The sequence below is a fragment of the Hesperophylax consimilis genome, chromosome 24 (assembly GCF_061612785.1).
Source record: "Hesperophylax consimilis isolate HC1 chromosome 24, BYU_Hcon_1.0, whole genome shotgun sequence".
Classification (NCBI taxonomy): domain Eukaryota; kingdom Metazoa; phylum Arthropoda; class Insecta; order Trichoptera; family Limnephilidae; genus Hesperophylax; species Hesperophylax consimilis.
Genome location: NC_142859.1, coordinates 1515486 through 1541505, shown reverse-complemented (window position 1 = coordinate 1541505; position 26020 = coordinate 1515486). Strand labels below are relative to the sequence as shown.

The 26020-nt window shown below is 35.1% G+C and overlaps 1 protein-coding gene across 1 annotated transcript in view; it reads right to left on the bottom strand.

The window, feature by feature from the left end:
* Window positions 1-26020, bottom strand: part of LOC149411790 (alkaline phosphatase, tissue-nonspecific isozyme-like) — a 306816-nt gene that overhangs the window by 15590 nt on the left and 265206 nt on the right. The window contains exons 7-9 of the mRNA XM_089646240.1: window positions 21189-21329; window positions 11628-11810; window positions 10324-10518 (exon numbers count right to left, since the gene is read on the bottom strand). Of these exons, the coding sequence (XP_089502366.1) occupies window positions 10324-10518; window positions 11628-11810; window positions 21189-21329 (519 nt within the window). The remainder of the gene's footprint in view (window positions 1-10323; window positions 10519-11627; window positions 11811-21188; window positions 21330-26020) is intronic.

Below are 26020 nucleotides of genomic sequence, written 5' to 3'. Positions count from 1 at the left end.
CCATCTACCCAGCTAACATCGGAAAAACAGTATACTCTTTTATAATAGAAGAGAAAGCTATGAATCCAAAAGCCTTCTAAAGATTTACCTCTAAGAACAAAATCATTCTCCTTTCACAATTCTTACACGGCTTAGCTTAGCTCTGTTCTGATGAATGATTTATGGATATTGGATTTCATCTTCGAGAGTGTAAATTTTCAAATGTCTTTTGGCTTGGATACCGTAGAAGCTTTTTTGTCTACGGTGATCATTTTTGTTATTTTGTACTTCAGCGGTAAAATGAGAATACACGGTATAAGCAAGTTGATCGGTGAAATATTAAAGAAATAAACAAGCAAATTAGAGTTTTTTTTAAACATCATTATCAAAGTCCATATTTTTTTAAGTAAAGAAATGTGACATCAGATTTATAAATGAAATTTGTATCAAAGTCTAGGCTGATTAATGAATTTTCCTCGACGTTAATTTTTAAAGGGGTTAAATAACTTCTGTGTTAGTTTTCTGTGTACTCGTTTATCAAAGTGATTTTCATTAGCTGATTTAAAAAAAATATTTACCTTGTTATTTTTTTTTCAATGAAAAAATTTCGTTCTTAGATCTTAATAAATTAATGCACAAGTAAAATAATATCCAAAAATCGACCTCGAAATTAGGAAAATATTTTGAAACAATATTTCGTCTCGGCTTCAGATGAAAATTACAATTTCACAAAGACGATGTGGTTCTGGTGATTGAAATTGTATAATTTCTTTGATTTTCCGAAATATATTTCCTTTAATCAAAATAAAAAGAAATTCTAAAATGCCAACTCGATTATTCCTGCGAAATGAAATTTGTTTTTAATTACAAATTGATTGCGTTATTTTCAAAGCAGATATTTAGAATTTCTATCCACGACTTGCAATGATATAATAACAAAAGATGTCCCTACAGTGATTCAAACGGTACTGTTTTCAATGGGTTCCAAAGTATATAAGTATATTTATTGTATTTACGCTGACAACAATTATAACATGGCCACACCCAATGCTGTGTAATGTGACTTAGATTTATGATTAAATTAGTTTTTATTTGACATTTGAGGTTTAAGGAAACTTTTCAAGTGACGCGTCAGTAGTACCAACCTTATCAACTTCCGAAAAGTGGCGGCACGATACCTGTTACCAACAAACCGATTTACGCAACACAACATATCCAAGAAAAAATAAATGCCACCGACGGGAATCGAACCGCAGCACTATGGTCCCCTTAAAGGAAACTAGCTAGACAAAAAGATTTCAACGATGTTTTTATGTATGTACAAAAATATTCTCACAACATTGAAGAATATCCATAGTATTATGTTCACATCGATAAAAAATTTAAAACAATACGCGCGATACTTGGCAACGTTGTAAACACGACACTTTGTATGTGCCAATCGTTCGCCAAACGTTCGGTCGCTTTCGGGTGTGCACGCTGTTCGGTCGTTAGTGTTGTTATTTGAAATCGGAGAGAAAATACGCAAAACAAAAATTAAAGTCTATTGTATGTTCTTTCAAATTGATTTAATTATTATATAATTTGTCTATTCTACATTACTCTAATTATTAATTAAAAATCGTGTAAAAAGTATCAATATTGGCAATTATTTGCCAAAGTTTAATTAAACTTTCAAAATCGTGTACCGATTTGTACCACCAAACAAAACTATTTTCATATAAAACCATTCTTCATGTATAATATCTTATAAAATTTGTTTGCTCAAAATTGCTCTTATGTCATTTACAGAGCCTGTACCTACAATCTATCGTTTGGATATTTTGGAGATTCTAGAAGTAAAGGGCACGTCAAAGTTGAATTGTGCTCCAATACGGTAGTGTGTTTATATACATATAAAATATTTATTGAAGAAAAACAGTTTTAAAAGTCTCGAGGACAGTTTACTTTAGAAAAAAATCGCTTCGTTTCTATTAATGTTTCATAGAAAATGGTTTAAAGTCCGAAGAAGTACTTTAAAATTGACGTTTAAACACGCCAAATGGCTTAACACAGTTTTTATTCTTCCTGTAGTGACGCGTGATGAAAGAGTGAAAAATTAAATACCGACACTTAAAACCCTAAAATAATTATTGAGAAGATATTGTAAAGAGGCAAAATAATTGATACATAATATAAAAAAAAAGATCTTCAGGCCGACCAGATTTTTATAGAGGTCATTTTAGGTAGAGCAAGGACCATCTTCTAATATTCTACTCAATGGCAGTTGTTTAGAACAGTGGGCGTTTTATAATTGTTTGCGGTATTTTTTCATTAAAGTATGACAATTTATGTTAAAAAACTAACCTCTAAACCTGACTTAATTTAATTTAATTTATTTATTAATTTAAACACTATGCTTTTTCATCATTCATATTTTAAAAGATTTACTGCTTAGTATAGCGACAACAGAAGTTTTTTTTGGAAAACAACAACAGCAAAATAAATAACGAAAAACTTTAAAAATGAACTTATAATTTTTTATTTTATTTATTTATCTATCAATAAAAAGTTTTTTACTTGTATTTATCGACATCTGTCTCACTAGGGTACACCTGTGTCTAGACAGACGTATTCAGATACTTAAAGAATATTTACATGCATGACTAAATCAAAATCAAAATACAAATTACAAAGTTGTATACATTTTAAACTATGGAGTCAATAGATAGATAAAAGAAAGAGTAGTTACAGGTACGACAATATTGTAAATATATTTGTAATATAAATGCATTTAGTTGGAGGACGTACTAACAAAGGGGTGTTTATAAAATTATTGATTCTAATATTTAATTTTGTATTTGAATTGTTGTTATTGTTTACGTGTAATTTGGTTTACAGATGTTTGCAATAGTGGGACGCCCAATACTTGTTATCCATTTCTTTATTTCATGTTTGAATTTGGTTATTGACTCTGTTTGTCTAATCGTGGCTGGTAGTGTATTGTATAGTTTGCAAGCTGTGTATTTAAAATGTTTTTGCCTAAAGGTGGTTCTAGCAATAATAGCAATAATAGCAATAATATAAGAAAAGAGAGAAAAAACAGTTCTAAAAGTGCAAATGGCATAAACTTAAGTAGACTATTTATTGTTTCATAACTTTTCATGACTTTATCTCACTTTTTAAAGGTGTGTTGAATTATCCGTTCACTGACTTAAATATGTAGATGTTTTTTATTGTTAATACCGTACAAGAATCCCAATTGCTCCCAATCGTCTGTAGCCAGTGAGACTATAGCATCCCCAATTGAGGTATGTTGTGAGGCTGAAGGTGGTGAGGAGGGGAATGAGATGGGGAAGAGGAAGGTGGAGTACCTGGATGTATGATCTGGTCACAAAGCACGGTAAAGCCGTTCCAAGTAACGTTTCAATCTTCCAATTCGGGATGTGCCGCAAATATATTATTTACTGAAGTGAGTAAATTGTTAAATAAAACAAATTCATAATACAAAATTAACTTGCGCACTCCGGAATTTGAACTCGCTTCTTTTGGATTACTAATTGAAACCCTGACCCTTCGACTATGGAGGCCGTCGAAATAAAAAAAAGTTAAAATATTATTTCAAAAGAAAGACCGTCAACACGCCACAATACAATGTCTCAAGAATTTTAACAGCTCCTAAGTGATTTAAGAAAGGCGTTTTGTTACGAAATCGCAGCATAAATCAATTCAACCTTTCAAACTTTACTTAGCAAACTATTGCTGGTCGGCAGTAAAACACTCCTATCCGATGAATTGGAAGTTATTTATGCGTTTCAAAGGCAAATTCATTCCTTTATATCACCCGCACACGCGCATTGGTACATTCGATATATAAATCGCACATTAATCATAATTCATAAAAAAACTCACATAATATATTATTTATACTGTATATTTTTTTTAAATAAAACACTTTGATTTATTCTTGGTGAAAATACGTTTTATGAAATTAAATCGATATGTATTCAAAATCGTCATTATAAATTGAAGAAATTTAAAAAATAAAATAAATCTGCCTTCTGCAAGTTTGGATATCTCTTAGAACCACGTCATTAGGTGAAAAATTCTGATTTTTGAATATAATGTTGTGCATATTATTTTTGTATTTTATGTGATGCGTGATAAGGCACATCTAATTCCTGATTGCATATTGTGTTTGTATTTGATGTGATGCGTGATAAGACACATCTAATTCCTGATTGCATATTGTGTTTGTATTTGATGTGATGCGTGATAAGGCACATCTAATTCCTGACTTCATATTGTGTTTGTATTTGATGTGATGCGTGATAAGGCACATCTAATTCCTGATTTCATATTGTGTTTGTATTTGATGTGATGCGTGATAAGGCACATCTAATTCCTGATTTCATATTGTGTTTGTATTTGATGTGATGCGTGATAAGGCACATCTAATTCCTGATTTCATATTGTGTTTGTATTTGATGTGATGCGTGATAAGGCACATCTAATTCCTGATTTCATATTGTGTTTGTATTTGATGTGATGCGTGATAAGGCACATCTAATTCCTGATTTCATATTGTGTTTGTATTTGATGTGATGCGTGATAAGGCACATCTAATTCCTGATTTCATATTGTGTTTGTATTTGATGTGATGCGTGATAAGGCACATCTAATTCCTGATTTCATATTGTGTTTGTATTTGATGTGATGCGTGATAAGGCACATCTAATTCCTGATTTCATATTATGTTTGTATTTGATGTGATGCGTGATAAGGCACATCTAATTCCTGATTTCATATTGTGTTTGTATTTGATGTGATGCGTGATAAGGCACATCTAATTCCTGATTTCATATTATGTTTGTATTTGATGTGATGCGTGATAAGGCACATCTAATTCCTGATTTCATATTGTGTTTGTATTTGATGTGATGCGTGATAAGGCACATCTAATTCCTGATTTCATATTGTGTTTGTGTTTGATGTAATGCGTGATAAGGCATCTCATTTCTTATTGCATATAATTTTTTGAGTATGAGTTTTATGTTCAATACGTTAATAATTTCGAAGAGTACCATTGAAATAAACAGAGATGTCAATTTTTCCCAGAGTCCCAACTGTTTCCAGCGGTTTGGAGCCGGTGAGACTATAGCAGTAGAAAAGGGAAGGAGATGGGGTACCTGGCAATTCAGATCTAGTCACCGAACACGGCTTAAGCTATATCATGCAACGTACCAATTCTGAATGGTTGTCTTACAGCAGCGCGATACTGAGAGTATCTTCGACTCTGGAACGTGCCGCAATTATACTGTATATTATTTTTAATGTATAAATTATGAATTAAAACAAATTAATATAATAAAATTTTACTGCGCACGCCAGAATTTGAACCCGTGACCTTCAGCTTGATGGTTGAGAGTCTTACCTCTCGACTACGTAGGCCTGTGAGGTTCTGTGCAACACAAGGAATTCTTAAATTTATCAATGTAGGGGAGGGCGGGGTTGGTTTTAACGGAGGTAAGAATTAACAAGCTGATTCCCGCCAAACGTGAAGTGTCAAAAATATGATACTCGGTTTAGAAATAGTATATACACAGCCGAACATATCCTGACTTGTCAGTTGCCAACCGGCCGTCGCTTGTAGTGGTTATGCGCAGTGACCTCAGATTGACAGGTAAGCGAACTTTTTGTTCTTTACAATAAATTGATTTAAGATTTATTCATTCGCTGAGTCAAATTATAGTTTTATCATGAATCGAGCTCTATTTTATTGACAGTAACACTATATTATTTGTTTGTAATTATTTCAACTCGTTTGTTTTCTGTAAACGATGAAGTAAAAAAGTGACCTTGGGGCTAAAATTAACAAATTGAGTGGGGTAAGTATTAACGTGTTAATACTTACCCCGTTCATGAAATTATTAGTAACATGCCTGATATTTACATAAGTATTTCGGAGGTTCTTGATCAAATATCACGCATACCAACAAATGACCCGGAATTTTCAAACGAATCAAGACCATCTACTAATAACAAGCCCGGACCATCAAATGAGCCAGGACCTTCAAACGAGCCAGGACCTTCAAATTTGCCAGGACCATCAAATACAAAGTCTACAGAAAAGTTTAATATTGAAAGCATACGACCGCTTCCAAAAGCATCACCACGTCTTGATTGCAAACGCAAACGTTCAAGAAAATCAACGATCCTCACCGATACTCCAGAAAAATTGGCCTTAGAGGATGATGCCAAATTAAAGTTCAAAACCAAAAAGATAAAAAATAGTCAGACGGAAGCGAAAAACAAAATCAAAGGCAAAGAAAAAGGGGAAAGGTAAAGGCCAAAAAACCCGGAGAGCAGAAGTGAAAAAGTTAAAGAAACATATTCTGCAGGATGACAGTTACGAAGAAGCCTGCTTCTGCTTAGTTTGCGCTGAGTCTTATAACGAAGACACATCTGGACTTGACTGGATACAATGTATTTTATGCAAAAGATGGGCTCATATCACCTGTGTTAGAGGTGACACCAGAAAATACATATGCCTCAATTGTTTCTCGGATGATGAGGGATCGTATCCCGAATAATTATTGTCTATCATAAAAATATACTATCAAAGTTCCTAACATAGTTCCTATCATAGTTCTATCATAAAAATTACTGTTTCATTTCAAATAAATATATCTTTAATATGAATGACCTTTATTTAATTATTTCATAGAATTAAAGCTTCTCTTAATAATTGCCCCTTGCGTTAATACTTACCCCAGCTCCGTTAATATTTACCCCAGATACGAGGTATGTATTAACAAATGATTTTATTGGTTTTGATGACTCTGTCTCTAAAAGGACTTACCTAACTGATGATTTTTGTTACTAATATCATAGCTGAATAACCAAAGCATGCTATGAATAAAAAAAAAAACAACAAAGTTCATTATCATTGAAAATATAAACCATATTACAAAATTTGTTAGTACCAGCCCCGCACTCCCCTACTTAACAAAGTTGAGGATTAAGAAATTGAGGAATCAAGTAGTTAAATACTTTGTTCTTTTTTTGAAGATTTAATTAGACTTATATTATTTAAATTATTACCTGAGATCTTCTATAAATAATTATTAGTCTATCTTACTATCATTCTTCGAAGATAGGTACATCCCTTATTAAAAGTGGTTGATTAAACTAAGAACTTAAGATAATAGCCTGAGGCATTGTGAAGATATCGAAAGTTAAAGAGAACCCCTCGGCGATGTAGACGATTTTGGTATAATTCATTTGTGGCTTAAAAGATTGTTATGCATAAAATTAACCACTTTTTAAATCAAGAACAACCAAACAATAAAAACAAATAAAGGTTTTTTTTTAATTAAGAAAATGTGAAATTATAAAACCTGTAACTCGTAACTAAATTTTTTATTTTTGTTAAATTTCCGGAAAACTTTTTCCCTGCTAAAATTTATCAATTTTTCAGAATTTATAACACAAATATTTTGACATTAATTTACCAGAATGTATTTATCGTTCGAACAACTTATTCCATCAATCATTTTAACGTCTTTGCCGTGTACGTAATAATGACTTCCGCGTTTTAAGGAAATATGATATTAACAAATAGAATTGAAATCCTTCAACATTTCTTGCCGATTTCATTATTATGATTAAATCTTTCCATGATTTGTGATGTTATTTTGTTTTCTGGCTAGTAAGGTTCCTTTTCTCTTTTTACCTTCTTATATTTTACTTCCTTTTAATAATTCTCAATGTCAAAGGCACGTAGAATACCTTGCTTTGGTCACTGGCACTCTTTTGCCTAGTTAACATATTATTTATGTAGTGTGGTATAGAAGTTGGAAACGGTGCAGAAGAGATTCCCAAGACTAGATAAGAAGGATAGTGTCACAAAACTGGACTCGCCAAAATTAGATAATATTTTAATCTTTGTAGCATTTTAGTGGCTTTTTTAAAACGAGATAATAATCCTGCCAACTACTATAATCATTTTTTTTTTATTTTTTTTATAGTGAATACCACACAAGAGTCCCAACTGCTCCCGTCTGGAGCCAGTGAGACTATGGCATCCCCAATTGTGGGATGTTGTGAGGCTGAAGGTAAGTGGGGAAGGGAAAGAGGAAGGTGGGGAAGTACCTGGCTATTCAGATCTAGTCACTAAACACGGCTAAAGCCATTTGGAGCAACGTTTCAATTCTGAATGGTGGTCTTACACCAGGGCGATACTGGTAGTATCTTCCACTCTGGAACCTGCCGCAAATATACCATATATTATTTTAATTAATTAATTGTGAAATAACACAAATTAATCAAATAAAATTTATTTGCGCACGCCGGGTTCGAACCCGCGACCTTCGGAATGTCAGTCCAATGCGTTACCACTGGACTATGCCGGCCGTCAAATCATTGTCATTCATACGATGTAAAAAAGAAAAGTTATGATCTTCCTACCTCCATTATCACAAACCATATAAAATTTAAGCACGTAAATACCAAAGTAAATCTTTTTAAACTGGAAACAAACCTTTTCATACGCTTAAAGGTCTTATTTATTTATTTATTATTGGATAATTTGTATAGCGCCGCTTTTGTGAGATATCACCTCAGGGGCGCTTTACAGTTGATGCAGGTATTACAGAAAATATAAATATTACAAAAATAGAGTGAAGTTAAGTTAAGTAAAATGAAGTAAAGGAACAGGTGACACGAAGATAGAAGATGGAGACTCTGCAGCAAGAATCCCAGGTGGTGAAGAAACTGGTCCAGCTGCTGCAGCGAAAGAGTCCACCGCGTCCACCAACAGTGCCAGCACGAGGTTCGTCATCCGTCCAGGTATGTGTCTGCTGCTAATAAAGCGCTGACACACTATCCTCTCACAGATACCAGACCTTGGCAGCACCGCTGTGACGTTCTACGAAGATAGAAGATGGAGACTCTGCAGCAAGAATCCTAAGTGGTGAAGGAACTGGACCAGCTGCTGCAGTAAGAGAGTCCACCGCGTCCAACAACAGCGTCCAGGTATGTATCTGCTGCTAATAAAGCGCTGACACCTCACATAGATAAGAGACCCTGGCAGCACCGCCGTGACGTTTGGCAAGTCCATCATTTATCTCCATGTAATCCTGTTCCTGGTAATTGTTGAAGTGGTGCATTCTGTCCGCAATAAAAAAAAGCGACGGTTGGGTAATAAATTGCCCTGGGCTTAGTAAAAAACCAGTGTCCAAGCTTGCCCAGTTTCCGAGAATTTTGTTGAAAACATCTGGAGTGTATTTACCGGTCGCCGTTCGTTTCGAAAGTCCGATATTTTTGAGCAAATTTCAGAATATTCACTTTAAAACACTGCACTCAAATCACATATTATAAAGTTCTAATAATTATTAAGTTTATTTTTATTTAAGTTCAAATGTTGATGGATTGATTTTAAAAATAATTTCAAAGGGATGTTGCCTCATTTCCCTTGAAAATACTAAAAAAACACAAAGCGGTTGGAGGAAGCGTTAGGACGCGTCCTGCTGCCACGAAGGGCGCTACAATACTGAGGTAAAACATTATGAGTTAGAATCAAACAGCTCGTGTAGAAAATAAATTAGACCAATGCTAGGCTCTAATGCTCTACGATGTTGAGAAATATTATCATGACGAAAAAAAAACTGAAACCAACGTAGCAATATTTGACTACAAAAAGGCTACCATAGAAAAGAGATTTTGCAGAAACAAAATTAAAATCTACATGAACATGAACATTCTCTTAGTATGATTCTGTCGGTCAAACATAAATGAACGAAAAAATACTTTTTTTTCTAAAATAGCATGTAATTCAACTCTACATATTACAAAGAGCGGAGCTACAATATCGCTTAAATTAACATTAAACAATCCTTGAAATATTAAGGGTGGTGATCATTGATGTATTAAACTAGATTAGCCCTGTCTAGTTAAATTCATTTTTAAAATAACGCCACGTAGCGTACGTCACAAATATGGAGATGAACTTAAACAACCCAACTCTGTTAAAACTCCTTTTACAAGCGTTCAAACTCGTAAGCGAAACCACGGAGAATTTGTTGTCAGAGGTGTTGTAATATGGACATAATTCAAATTTAAATATTTGAAACTCGGTTATTTTTGCGATTGAAAAAATGAACTTGCCCAGCATAGCTGAGAAGCAAAATAGACCAACAAAAGGTAAAACGCAATGCACAGTGCCCATTTCGCATTGCGACATAATGCGTGGGCCTTTTCATAAATGTGCATGTGAACCAAACCAAAATTGTGTTGGGGTTATTTTTAAATGAATATGCCGTGTCTAGTCTAATTTAGTCTATGGTGGTGATCGATTAAACTTACCCATAGCATAGACTGGTACATCCTCCGCCCCATGCGTAGCCCATTGCTTAGGTGCTGCGGCCGCGTGAACTCTGTCTCTATCTGTGTGGGGCTCCTCTGTTCCTAGTACGGGCCTGACTCCATAACCCGGGCCGCTGCCGTACAGGATGGACGTGTACGGTAGACTGTCCACGTCTGATGTCTTGGTGTCGGTGCCTGGAAAAGAAGAAAAATAACCACTCAGCTTAAAATCCGAGCAAAATTTTGTATTATTTTATATCAGATTCGCTAACTAAAGCACTATTCACTGACGAGAACAGCTACCTAAATTAAACGCACTCGACAAACAAAACACAGGTGAATAATGCAAAAAAATAACGTTTCCATGAAATGTAGTCTATAAAACTAAGCATGTAACTAAATGTATATTATGGTCAGTAAATTTTGCGTTTGAATGGCTTCTTTGTATGGCTAGAATACTCCTGAAGAAAGTAGAAATGAAAGTCTCAAAGCTGGTCTGGCTATGCCCACTAAGCTGAAGGTTACGTCTTCGAAAAGCCCTGGTTACTGCAACTACATCTATGACACATCTCATTTTGGGAGGAAGGTATGGGTACCATAACACTGGACACTGTTTGTTGAATAAGTAACACCTCTGCCATAGTACAGGCCAAGTGCTTCGCCACGTCTAGGACTTAGTGCTCACATTCATAGGGTCTGGTGTGTCCAGGTCTTCGCGGAATATACGCCTGACGGGCCGGATCAAGAGAGGCAGGTCAAAGGAGACCCTTTGACTTCTCTAGCCGGACTCTCTCGACCCATCGATTAGAAGTAAAAGGAATGGATCCATACGTCCTTGACTCTTGGGACGTTCCGATCCCCATATTACTACCTATGCCTCACACCCTTTTCGTTCCCAGATCTTCATTTCCTTCCTTGCCCTGAAAATACCCTGCAAATAGCATTTGGAAATTATTTTTTTCAGGGTCTAATAAATAGAGTTTATGTTAAACAAATGTGAAGAACATATTTTTAAAAGATTTAAGATCAATAATAAAGCACCATTGACACTCTACAATCGAGTAAATTGAGAAACTTTCTCAACCAAATATCTTGACGTCAGCAGCAGTATAAAAAAACACATTTCAGGTAATCGAGAAATGGCTCATAAAAATGTAAGAATTCGGCATTAATTTTTCCTCTTTCTTTTATTTTGTGCCTTTTTAAGACCCAACATAAGATACCTTTTATTTCAGCCCATTTTCTAACACAATTTAAAAAATCTTTTGTATCACATAAAACCAAAAAAAAATATTTCAGCTTACCAAGAATAGGGTGCTCCCTAGGAGCTCCGTGACCTCCGACGGTCATGACGTGACCATGGTCAGCCGTGACTAACAGCAGATCAGCCCTGTTGACCGCAACCCTCACCGCAGCCTCGAGCTGAAGGGTCTCATCCAGGGCTCTGTAAGGGTTGTTGAAGTGGTGCGCGTGGTCTATTCGACCTCCTAAACACCAAAAGTTTTGTAAGTTCCAAATCGAAAAACTTAAATAATTTATGATAATTGAAATAGGTTACAAAGCGGAATCTTTTACACAATGACTTAAAGTTTTACAGAGGGAATGCGAAGAACAAATTGATCCTAATAAAGGGTATTAATAAGAGTGGTAGATACTCCCAGTATCGCCCTGGAGAAAACCAACATTCAGAATTGAATTGTTGCTTAAAACGGCACTAGTCGTGTTTGGTGACCAGATCTGAATGTCTAGGTACTACCCCTTTTTCTCTTCCAATACTTTCAGCCACATAACATAACTTAATCATCGGGATCAAGATTGGGAGCAGTTGGGCTCTTGTGCAGTATTTACATAAACAAAAACCCAAAAAGAAAAAGCTTAAATCTTTTTTTAACTCAATTCAACGGAACCGAATAAATCCTGCGGTGTATATTGCATTACTCCAATGAAATATTTTGTGAGTACCTACTTACGACAAATACGCAAAATATTTTTGGGTTTGATTTAAATAATTATAAGTGTATTATGATCCTAATCATTTCGGGAAATTTACATGGGTGACATTTAGCTGCTATCTTTAGAAGATCATTTTCGTGCTGATTTCTCGGCTGGTGCTGAAGGTTGCCAGTATTTGTCACGACCCACGACCCACGACCCACGACCCACGACCCACGACCAACGACCCACGACCCACGACCCACGACCCACGACCCACGACCCACGACCCACGACCCACGACCTACGACCTACGATCCATGACCTATAACGCATGAAATCAAGTGACCCAAGACCCGTGACCCATGAAAACTGAGACAAGACCCGTGACCCATGTCCCATGACCCGTGACACTTATTGGAAGGGACAGTGCTTCATAGACAACCACTTGCTCATCAACCTGGTCGATGTTGGGAGGGAAATATTTCTTAGTAAAATATCAGTGGATTGTCGGTGTGATGACTGAACGCTTAATGGCTGCGTAAGATTATTATTGTAAAAGTTGTTCTCATTTACATATAAAAGCAACACTGTGTAGGTGAGTTCTACCATATTTCGCAAAAAGATGAACAATGTCAATATGGAGTTTTGTGGAAACGCAAATTTATGTCATAGCTTCTCGCGAAACGTCGTATGGCATGTTTCTGTTTGTTCGTATTGTTTGTGTTTGTAAAAATAACAATCGAGAATACAGTTATTACAAATTTGTAAAATAATTCTTTTATTATATTATCCTTTTTAGGCTTTCAAAAGAACCACAATTGAAAAGTGAAATCTGTTTTATCCCAAGAAGGATTTATGCCGAAATTATTCAATGGTTGAATCTCTTACCGTTTTAACTTGTATGATTTATTGTTTTCGTGTCCTTTTTTCTAATATCGATTTTCTATCTTGGAGAGATTAAATTTTTATAGGCCTGTCTGTGGAGTCAAAAGGTCTTGTAAATATCGGTGAAATAAATTTTCTTTAAAATCAGTAGAAATTATGTAGAATCCACTCCTACAATTGTCTGTTTAGTTGTTAAGTATCTCTACAGGTGAGTCCCTGTTCGAGGAGCAAGCTTATAAGAAAACATTGAACTTTCAATTTGTTTGCTTGCTTGAGAAAAATATGTTGATACCCTTGTAGGTATTACATATTTTTCAACTAGCCCATTTATAACAATTATTTTATAATACTCTAATAACAAGGGATTCCTCGACGCTCACATTTGAATTATTTCTGATGAATGTATTACTAAGATCTCAGTAATGATTCCAGAGGGATCCCAACGGATGGTTATATAAGTTATTTAAATTTAAGATGAATAAAAACAGGACCTTACCATTAAAATATTTTATATAAAACGATTGTTATTATTAACACGTTCATCAGAAATAATTAAAATAAACTCCAAGGAAAGATTGATTTTCTAGGCCTGCTAGGGCAAAGTCGACCGTGGGTCTGCCCATTACGCCGGGCCACGCGCCAAATATTGTTTTACACGATTTCATCACTAATATCGTTGATATTCCCACTTTATATATGTTTGTGCACGGCTACTTCATTTACATAGTTAAGATTCTCTTCTATTATAAGGTGTATCTTTATTTTAAGGTGTTGTCTCGTCTTCATATCTCACAGAGTAACATTCTGTTGTATCCATTTTTTTCTGGTATATTTTAGATTGAAAAGAATAATTATTGCGTACAACAAGTAACTGTGGATTTAAAAATAAATTATAAGATCGAAGATGAAAAAAAAATATGCTGTCATACTTTTGATGGATTATTAGATTACAGAATTGAAGAATTGTTCATATAGTTTTCTGAAAAATGGAACATTATTTTTAATTCAGAAGAATATTGTTATTTTTTTTAGTTGTTGTTCAAATTTAGTAAACTAAAACTAAATAATTATGCAATTGAGTGAAAAACATGTAAACAAACCGAATGTTAATAATTTCCATTGAAACATATTAACTTTTCAGCCTATAGTTAGTTCTATCGTGACATATTTAAATATTTAATATTTACACAACAAAAAATTTGTATCAAATAAAGCTAGTGTTTGAATCGAATTTGAAACAGTATTTTATATTCACTGCCCAAATTCAAACGTGGCATCAGGTCAATAATTTAAACTATTCAATGCGCATACATACAGACACCCTCACACACACAAACACTCACACATACATTACACACGTTTCACAGACACCTACAAAATCCACAAGTCACCTGGTAATTAAGGAATAAACATGCCACTTAGCAGACATTACAAGGAAACATATCATAGATGTATCTTATTCCTGTATATTGTTTCATCTCTGTAAATCGTGTACTGTTTGTTTCTATAATAAAAAATATAGTAAAGAAATATGACCGAATTATTTTACAGCATATTTAATACCTTCTGCCCAGAGAGTAAAATTGGTCTATTCAGGGTGAGTTATCCTGAGTAGACCAATTTCATGAAAGCGTTTTTATTACCGATAGAACCAGTATGAGTGTGTTGTATACATATCAGACAAAGCAATATTAAGGAAAATAATGAAAAGTAAATAAGCCTAAAAGGGAAAAGATACATTTGTGTATCAACCAACACACATACATATTCACTAGGAAAAATTTTGATACTGAGAGTTTTAGAGTTCTATATTCATACTAGATCTCAATGAAATACATCTTTTGATATTTGATTTTTACTTTTGTTTTCAGTAATAAATAAATGCAAATCTTGGAAGTAAAAATTTACCGACATTCCGATATGCGATTGAACTGAAACTCGGCGAATAGAGTTGTTATAGATGAAGATGATGATGAAAAATCTCAATAATGGCAATCACACATGCAAATAAGGACACACGCATTTATTTGAAATTGGATAACATTACAGCAGTTAACTTACAAGATAAATGTTGGTCCTATCCAATGGCGATTTGGCGCAGTTATTAGAACGATTGAATCCAGTCCCTGAGGAGGAAACTTCAATCCTCAATCAATCCAATTATTTTTAGTTTTGTTTAGTTATATCGGACGCTTGTGCATTATATTTTAAGAATGGGTTTATATTATTTTTGTTTATATCTGTCGCTACTATTTTATATTTGAAGTAATAAATAAATATTGTTTTGTGTATAATGTTAATCCGTGGATGTGACATTAATAAACTATTTGAAATTGTCCACATTCACGGAACCCTGCATTGTGTACCTAGCTTTAAGATTGTCAAATTCCTTGAAATTTAAAAAAATCTAACTTGTAAAAAATAAACAATAAACAATTGGCCGGCGGGTAGCGATTAGAAAGTGTGGGTACTCCGAGGCTGGCTTGTACGCTCCAACGGCTATAGAAATCTGACCAATGAGAAGTCATAAACGGGCCGCCGGACCTTGGCCGACCTTTTTTTATGTGCCGTTGTCGAGTCGCAACTTTGACAAAAAAGCAGCAATTTTAAATTTTAAAGTCTCTTTCTCCATTGGGTCACCAACGCCTCGGACCTTCGCATCCTGCCGTCCATAGCTACCTGCCGCAGCCCCTTTCTACTGAGTTCTGAGAATTTTATTGGCCTTTCTCCCTCGACTGAAGAATCCTGCATCGACTAGACTCCGGCGGAAACCACGAGGCTTAAGGCACTGACATACTTAACCGCCTTTTTAAAGGCGATCTTTCACTTATTTACATTTTGCACAAAAGTCATCTATATACCAGAAACGTTCTTTTCAGGACGAAAGTCAATTGATTTGCATTTACAAAGTCGTTTGAGGCGTGTAACTAACCCCTATTTTTACAGTCTGTATGCACACGATATTTAGTCGGGTACATTAGTGTTTAAAATTCACAGCAAGTAATAAGTAGCTAGTCGCTAGGAAGAAAGGTTCAATCCTCAGTCAAAACAAAAAAAGGTTTTTATTAATGAAGTATTAAGAAATACAAAATATGAATTGTGGTCTAAAATCATAATTTTTTACCTGTTGATTTTTTTATAATGCTAACTAGTTGCTTAAAAATATTTACTAAGAGTAATTAGTTGATTTTGTCAAAAATAAATTTGGTTTCCACCTACTCGTGTAAATAATTAGGGTACGTTGAATATTGTGTAGTTTGTACGCAAATTTCAGGATCGTATTTTGGCACAATTAAGAAGAAACCATACCCTAAAATACAGTCGGAATCTTAACGACGTAAGTGAAAAAGGCATGTACAGAAATAAGCGACGCGCGACCCTGTCGTATTGGATGGACCTACGGTCGAAGTTTCCTAGCAGGCACAAACATAAATAGATCTTCCCGCGGGGTACATTTAATTCATTTTGATAAACATATTACTAAAATCTTATGATATAATCTGATGTTTCTGACTGAATCCTTCTGGAAGTTACGAATACGTAGTCTACACGGAGAAAACCGATATAAAATATTCATAATTTATAACAAATCTCTTCAAACTATTCGTATTCCGATTAAAAACGGGACTGCAGGCTCTTAACGAATGAATTGCTAGGTTTTCTGTTAAACTTTTAGTAAAAGTAAAATATAGTTTCGCTAAGTCGGAAGACGTGTTCTTAAAAATCATAATATTTTCGCAATAAATATTATCAAGGGATGGTGCAGGTGCATAAACACGTGTTCCGATAACTCAGGAATGTATCATAAGTTTTACAGGAAACGGCCTGCAAATCCGTCAACGGATTACGATTAATTTGAAGAAATTTTTAATAAATCATCAATTAAATGCAAATAACTTGAAATATTGAAACCATTAAAAAAATCGTTAAACGTTACCGGTTTCAGCTTATAGCATTCTTGACTGGTTCAAATATTCTTTAAACTCTGATTTAATTACACGTTTGGGGTATGGGTTTTTAGAAATGGCATATAAAATATATTTGTTTTTTTTAAGACAAAAATTTTCATGTTACGAATAACCTGATACTATTTGAAAATCTACTACTACCATCACAGTAAGCGGAAAATGTTGCTTGTGTTGTGATGGAGGACTTAGCCAGCCGATAAAATGAACAAACTATGGCTGGGTGGGACCCGAACGTGATGCCAGCTCAGCCACCGACCGTTTAAGTTCTTTATGATTTTATTACAATTATATCCCATTTTTCCGATTATCGATTTTTTTTATATGTTGTACCATTTTCTTTTATATGTTGTATTTCACAGCTACAGCCATTCCTTTTCTCAAAATACTCGCCACACAGCATCCCCAAAGATGACATCGGCCCATGTAAATAAAAATGAAAGTAGAGAGGCCGCACGTGACGTTATCATTCCATTTGGTTCCTTTTTTCGTTTTCATACAAAACGTGTGAGAAGGAAGATTTTATGTAAGTATTTCAGGACGATTGAAGATGACGTCACGTACAACAACTTTCTGGGACAACTGTAGACACATTAAGAAGACAAAGACAAAGAAAGATGTAGGTTGTGAAGTCGCAGCGTTTATTTGAGTCAGTAGCGCAGTTGTTAGATGACTCTGGACCGATGATGTTGACACCAGATGTAAGCGGCGATGACTGCGGTGTAGTTGTCAATAATAGATTTTAGGCGATAAAGTCGGTGGCTTGACACCGCGTTGGTGGAGACCGGACTTGTGGATGTGTAGCACTAGGGATGACGTTGAGTCTTCTGAGTACACCAGTGTGAAAAAGATTAGTCGAAGGGTTGAATGTCCTGGTCGGCAGGTGATGCAGGGCGGCAAAGTTGCAAGGTCTAGGTGCGCGGGGAGTAAGCCAAGAACGATATCCAGGACTCGAGCGCTAATTATAATCCCTCGGAGTCTATAATCCGTAGCCTCTCCTTTAAGGTCCATGTAGCGCCGGGCGTAGTGAGTAGGTCCATGGCCCGTAGCGGCGCGGCGAGGTAGGAAATGGAGCGAGGCGAGATAGCCGGCCAAAGCGGCTGATCAGTCGGCAGCGAGCGCTCGCAGAGCTCGCAGAAGTGTTGCCAACCGTACGAGGTTCCTCGTATAAATACGAGATTTGTGGCTTTCCGTACGAGGTGCGAGGACACTATCAACCTCGTACAATTATGTACGAGATTTCGATAATACCTATTTTGCATCACTATTATATAATAGTAAAAATTACTGCCATCTATCAGAACCTGTAGGAACTTCTTAGCTCATTTTGCCTTTTCTGCAATATGCGACCCATGCAAATGCTGACTGCGAGCGGGTTTTTAGTAAGGTAAATTTAATTAAAACAGATATAAGAAACCGCCTTACTGTGGAATCAGTGAACGGAACACTCCTTGCTGCAGAAAGCGCAAAAGGTTCAACTCGTACTGGAAATTGCGTCAATTTTTAACCCACAAAGAAATGTATAGCCGCATGTCAACAGACAAAATATACGGCAGAAAAAACGATGACAGTGAGGATGTTCCTGACATAATATTTGGAGAGGAGATGTAAATTATGTTACCTTGATTTAAATTTTATATTTTGTTATTTAACTTGAGTAATAATAAATATATATATATATTTTTTAAAACCACAAAAAGGGATGTTTTATTTAGTAGGAAATTTGCAATATTTTATTTCATTGAGTAAAATTCCTAAATCCAGTAGTTCAATTATTATGCCTTAATTTTTTTAACACGTTTTCGATGCATAATAAATGTACGAGGTTTGAAAGTCAAAGTACGAGATTTTTAGCTGCATCCGTACGAGGGATTTTTTTTACGGTTGGCAACCCTGGTCGCAGGCTGCTTAACAGTAACTGCTAATTATTCACTGATTAAGTACGTCTCAATGCGGCTCGTTTTTATAGGCACCCGTGCATCGAGGATCTTCGGGCGTGTAGGTAGATGTGCCGTACCTACGATGCTTTGCTAGAGGGTTCTAAATATGATGCCTTTTGCATGGGCGAACATTCCCGAATATTCTAGTAGCATCGCTACGAATTTATGATCTGGTGACGAAGCAAATATTTCAGACGTACTGCATGAGCTCTTACACTAGCAAACTATGGACAAGGTACACACACAAGACGTCACCAACACACTCCAGTATAACCACGCGTACAGGGCGCTGTTCGGCTTCCCTTGCAGCGCCTCACATATGTTAGCAGAGGGGCGGAATAGCTGGAATAAGTCAGCAATACTGGTAATTGGAAAAAATAAAGGAAATAGGTTGATGAGGTAAAACTGTGTGTGGGTAATATTGTATGTTACGTGAACACCTCACTAGTAGAACTTGTACCGAGGTGTGTTAAAGTGTTTGTGATTAAGTGTGATAAGTACTTGTATAATTGTACTTTTAAACATAGATATTTTTTATTTATTTAACGCCCAGAGGGCTTTTACATGGTTGGTAGTATAATTTTAATTTGACAGATACTTTGAAACATAAAAAATAAGAATAAAATTACATTTGATAAAAGCTATGCAACAAGTCATACAAACACAAGAAACAAAAACAGAAAATTACAGCTATTTGTAGGTTAAAATGATGTGTTTAGGAGTATTGTTGAAATAAATGTTTTAAATGATACACAAAACTTGCCAAGTTGGTATTGAATATGTCAACATCACCCAAGTATGATTTCCCATGGTGTGAAGTCGTTGTATCGGAGAGTGGGCAATGTAGTTACGCTTTTGTGTGCTGCTGTAGAATATTGTATTTTGTCGTGTTGTTACTGTGGGTGTATGTATGTTTATGAGTTGCAGGAGTTCACAACAGTCGAATTTAGAGTTAAGTATTTTGAATAAGAACGTTAAATCGTTTATTTTACGTCTATCTTCTAATGTATATATTTTTAGAGTATTTAATAAGAAATTGTTTTTTAAGTCTTCGACAGGGATATTTAATTTAAAATTTATAAAACGTAGAATTTTTTTTTGTATTCGCTCAATGTTGTTAATGTGAATTTTGTAAGATGGAGACCAAACTACTGAGTTATATTCAATTAGACTTCTTACTAGAGATGCGTATAATAGTTTAATGGCTTGTAAATAATTAATGTTTTTTGTTGTTCTTAATACGAAGTTATGTATACATATTAAATAATTGGAAAATGGATACCAGTATTTTAAAAAATGATGTCTAATTATCAAATGATCTAATGTTAAATTAATGTCAACGCAAATTAAAAGATGACGTTTGAAGGTATTTTTTAAAAATTCGTGAATGACAGAAGATAAAAATTAGGAGAAAATTAAATACCTGCAATATTAAACTTGACTACACTGCTATTCTTGTTCCTATAATGGAATAAGATGGAAACAACTGTAGAATACATTATGTTCCGAGCGGTTAGTCAATGCAGATATCTAATATTTTGTAAGAAACAAACAGCTTTTATATAATATACGAGATAAATATACAAGTTAACTGAAGTCAAGCCACAGAAGTTTCTTATGTTAAAGTGCATTAGAAATTAAGTTTTAGCATCTTAAAATTAATTTGGTGTTAAAGAAAGGGGAGAGGAAGAGTAAAATAGGAAGAGGATAGGAGATACCTATTTATAATATCTATAATATACCGCTAAACAAAGGGCTTTGGTACATTATATGTTTCTTAGTACTGGAAAATAATATTACTTGTGGCTGTAGTGTCGGCCGAAAAATTAGCAATACCTTGGAAGAACTATTATCCATTATAAATAGTGTATGTGTGTGCATATATATGTGTGTGCAAATGGGTGTGTGTTTGTGTGTGTTTGTGTGTGTTCGTGTGTGTGTGTATTTCTGTGTGAGTCTATTGTTATTTTAGAAGATGTGATAGGTAAAATGAAAATATGATTACTCACGGTCAATCAATTAAGATTGTTAATTTTGAACCAATTACGATAGATATTCTCCGGAACACTTTAATTGCTCAACAGCCTGTATATAGTCCGTACAAAATAGAATATAAGATGAATAAGGGTTTGTTTCCTACCTTCAACCATAAGGAAGAACCCCTTAGGACTCTTCTCTAAGATATTTAGGGCTGTGATCGTCATCTCCTCGAGGGTTGGGTCGGAGGCTGGGCTGTCCTCTCTGTCGGCCGCAAAGCCCATGTGGGAGTACTCGAACAGACCTGCATCACAGAATAAACATTTCCTATTATTAAATAGAATTAATGACCATGCGAGTACGATTGTGATATTTTCTACATTAGAACCGATATTGGCATGTGTTGTGAAAGTGATCATATTAACTGTAAAATACGATGGCGAGGTGCACCTGATTCATTTATTAAGCCTTTGCACTTTACAGAGAACTCAAGAACATAATATTAGTACCTATCTATTCAAATTCATGTAAAAGGTGTCCGGGTGTAAAGTGCACTAAAGTTGGGAGGTGATTTTACATAAGTTAATTTTTTTTTAAATTAAAATAGATCCATTTTCAATTTTCGACCTAGTTGATCCATCTCTTGGGCAGGCTTATAGCCAATTTCAAAGATTGTGTAATTTTAGTGAAGATTGAACCTTCTTCCCCAAAGACTGGAGTCAACCACGCTAACAACGCACCAAATCTCAATTGGCTAGGACATATTTTTATTTCGTACATAAACTGTTGTAATGTTATTTGATTTCAGAGAAATGCGTATGTGTCAGTGTTTATGCCTGGATTTGTTTCAATGCAAATCTACCGTTTTATTCCGACAATGATGAAATTTTCACACTTACTGTCTTACTAATTAGATTCTTACACTCTCGTTCAACGTCGGTGTAGTAAAACCGGCCTCGAGCCTGGTTTAGCACAGTTTTAACCAAAAAAACACCATGATAATAATTCAAGTGTTTCTCTGTTCTGACCAAAGATATTAGAAGAACGAGATGTGCTATGAGCAGTTCATACTGTGTGGAATTGTTTTGCCCAGTGTCGCCGGTTTTGTTCACCAATACTACTGCACACCTTCGCTTACGCTAAGGTATCCGCACTAATACATAGAACAGATCTCTGTGCGTACACGTCCCGATAGTATCCAAAGTACCCTAATTAGGTAGTACTCCGCCTACGGTCCGGCGGCCAACATAGCATATCTCGTTCTTCTAATATCTTTGGTTCTGACCTTACGCGCCGCGTAAACACGGGTAACGCCGGGACTTCATCTAGTCAACAACTAAAATCAACTGAATACTGAACAGATAATCTAAATTATTTATTACCAGTAAATTACATTTTATACTATAAAATACTCTAAAAATAAAATTAAAACTTTTCAAAACATTAAAATGGAATAAGTAAACGAACCAATAATGGTTATGAATTTGGTTTTCCTCAAAATAATAACAAATGAATGCACACAACATAAATAACGTGCTGCATTTTTTCATGGGTAGCAGCTAGTAATACAATAACATGAAAGAAAAAAAAAACGATTTGGTATTGTAATTATTTTCTTAGAGCGAATGGTGTTATACCATAATTTATATAGATTAACGGAAGCACAATATAAAGTTTTAATATTTGTACAGATAACCTTTCAAATTACACAAATTGTCAGTAGAATTCAATTTATGAATAATGAATGTTGAACCTTAAAACTGTTTGTTGACTGCGACAACTAGCGCTACTAGCGACAATTCTGAGAACTAATTTAATCCTAGATCTTACTCTGGAATAGGGTGGCTTAAGTTTTTGTGCTAGATTCGGGTTTGGTTGACATTAAACACGTTTAAATCACCCTAGATCCTGATTTAGTTTCAATATGGGATTTCTTTGGCCAAAAACCAAGTTTTAGTGTTTTTTTATGTTTGGCCATATAAATTGCTATTTTTAATATTTAGTAAAAACTTTAAAAATTGTGTGGTAAATTGGTGAAGGTTAATTACATATTGCATTCAAAGAGAAAATATTAAGTTTTAATAAAATTTATATATTTTTTTGAAAATTAACATCCAGAAGGCCCCGAGGAAAATTATTTCGGTCAGGGCTATCATGCTGTAATTTTCGGGGATGCTATGTGGGGAAGGAAGAAAAGATTTAGAGGAAAAGGTAAATTGGGTGGGAAGGAATCTGGGGTTCAGGGTGTCCAGGATTGACGGGTATATAAATCCATTCCTTCCACTGCAGTGCAACACGATGTGTCAAGATGCACATTGCAAATCAGCCTGCAGGACCTGAACAAATCTTTCCTCAAGAATCCGGGCACCCTTGTTAAGTAACCAAAAGTAGCGAACTACTTGTGGTGGACCTTTGGCAGAGGTCGAGAAAAGTGTTGGTTATCAAATGAACAGTTCCCGGGTCGGCGGCATGTTATTTTTGTGACAATCGTTTCTTATTAACAAAAAAACAGATTTTTGTGTCACCAAAGACCAACACCTCAGAGTGGTAGATACTTCAGTATAGCCCTGGAGAAATATCAGAATTCAGAATCAAAGTGTTACTTGAAATAGCCATGGCTTTATAAAGTAATCATATTTTAATATTGACGTAATCATAACTTTCCCATCTTCACTTCGATCAGCTTCACAACATTTCCCGAATTGGTGATGCTATAATCCCACTGGATCTGGGTAGAACGGGATATTGTGCAGTCCTCACATAAAAAATAGACTCAAATTTATCTCCGTAACCACATTCACTGCACACGTTTGATAGTGAAAAGAAAAAATCTTGTTTTTTTTAAAATAGTTTGTACCTAAGCTTAGTGAGTAAGATTGAGAAAGGGTCGCATAGATGTTTGGGTATATAGTAGAAGAAGTCAAGAACGCGCGAGGAGGACATAGCACGAACCGGTGAACCAAATCTTTATGTTTGAATGTGGATTAAGCAAGGAGTGTGCGCGATGACCGAATTGTTTGGCGGTGCATCCTATTTGCTTACCTCTTTGTAATGATTAATACCCTGCGTGATTATTAATAAGTTACTTAGTTTGGTAAGAGAAAGTATGGGCAAATCATGGTATCGAAAGTTTCAAAAAAGTTTGGTATTATTATATAATACGTACATATTTTTTAGAATAACACGACAATGAGATCCGGTTAAGTGAAGGTACTAATTCCTTTCTTCCTTCCGCACGCGAGATAGAAAATTATACGAAAGATTCAAAAGATTAAAGTAGGTAAATTTTTCCATTATTTAACTAGGCGGATACATTGTTCTGGTTAACTACTTTTACTGTGAACCGGAACATAAACATCCGCGGGACAAGAGCATTTTGCATAAATTTTTTCTAACAATGTACCCCTCTCCGTTCCTTAACTTTGTGAATGCATTATTTAACAAAGGTAGATAATATTGTGAAGATATTTTATATTAAATTACATTTCAGTTTTGCGAGATCAACTGAAATAATAGTGATGTTAGAATTTATGTATATGAATACGACGGTTCCCCGGAAAAAATACAAAAAGTCAAAAAGAGGCAAAAAGATACAGGAAGAGAAAAGAGGCCAGCAGATACAAGGAAATGAGGAGCAGATAGGACAGGAAATTAGAGATAAAAAGACACAAACAGAGACATGCAGACACAAGGATACGAAGAGAAACTAAGGAAAGAGGAGCAAGAAGAGAGAAGAACAGACACCTAGAGACAAGGATAAAAAAGGACAAAAAAAGGCAACAAGAAACAATAAGAGAAAATAAGAAGAAAGTAAAGGAAAGACAGGAAGGAATAAGAAAGAAAATGGAATAAGAGGAAAGCAGGAGAAACAACACAATATATATACAGGGATACGCGAAGTGGCAGGAAGAGGCAAAAAGAGATAAAAAGAGGAAAGAAGAGGCAAACAGAGCTGAGAAGAGACACGAAGAGCCAGAAAAAACAAGAAGATGCAAGAAGAGGCAAGAAGAAGAAAGACATGAAGAAGAAAATAACCATTACAGTCAATTACTTTATTTCTTCCCATCTTAAATTAAAATATTGACTTATTAGATTGCCATGTTTAGCGGTCGATTAAACTCCAACCTCCTTCCAATTCTCAGAGCACGTGTTCCAAGTCTTCACAAAAAAGTGCCCCCTGGTGCAACGGTCGCACAGGGACAAGCGTGCTCTTGTCTGCGGTAATACATTCGAATCGTGTCGTGAATTCGAGTGTTAAAACTTGGGCAGAGCTAGGTGTCAACAAAAGGAGTATCGTAAATTCATGATTTTATGATTTTCGAATAAAAATTGTCATACAACTTTTTACAAGACTAATAATAAATCCTGCTTATTCCACTTGTTTATGTTTCCTCCACTCTAAATTCAGTGTTTCACTTTTCTCCTTTTAACCTTTAAAAACCTAAAATATGTATGTTGAGCAGAATCGTAATACTTAAATCCTTTAGTAAATCAGGCGCGGGCCTGCGCGTGCTATGGGATAAATGGAGAAAGAAGCAACCCTCAAATTACTTAAAACAATTTTTAATATGAAAAGAAAAATAACGAAATTCACCAAGTCATCCTTATTATTAAACCACAGAAGAAACATGGAAGTCACCACGATCGGAATTCGACTCTCGCGCTGCTGAGTTTTAACACAATTATTGTAAATTAAGCTGTTTTCTAAACGTGGATACCTTCTAAATGTTCAAGATAATTCTCAGAAATCAGATAACTGATGCATTTTTTGTGCAGTTTTTCATTGATATATTCTATTCAGGTCTACTTAGTTTGTAGATTGCTACCATTCCCTTCTTTCATTGCAACTGTTTCTCAGTTCGTATTTTAACCACTGGAGCGATTTTTGACAAGTTGAAATAAAAATATTTGACCTAATAATATGGGATTTATTGGCTCTAAACCGGAGTAAGCAGTTTCACATACACCAATATTAATATTTTGAGCAATTGTATT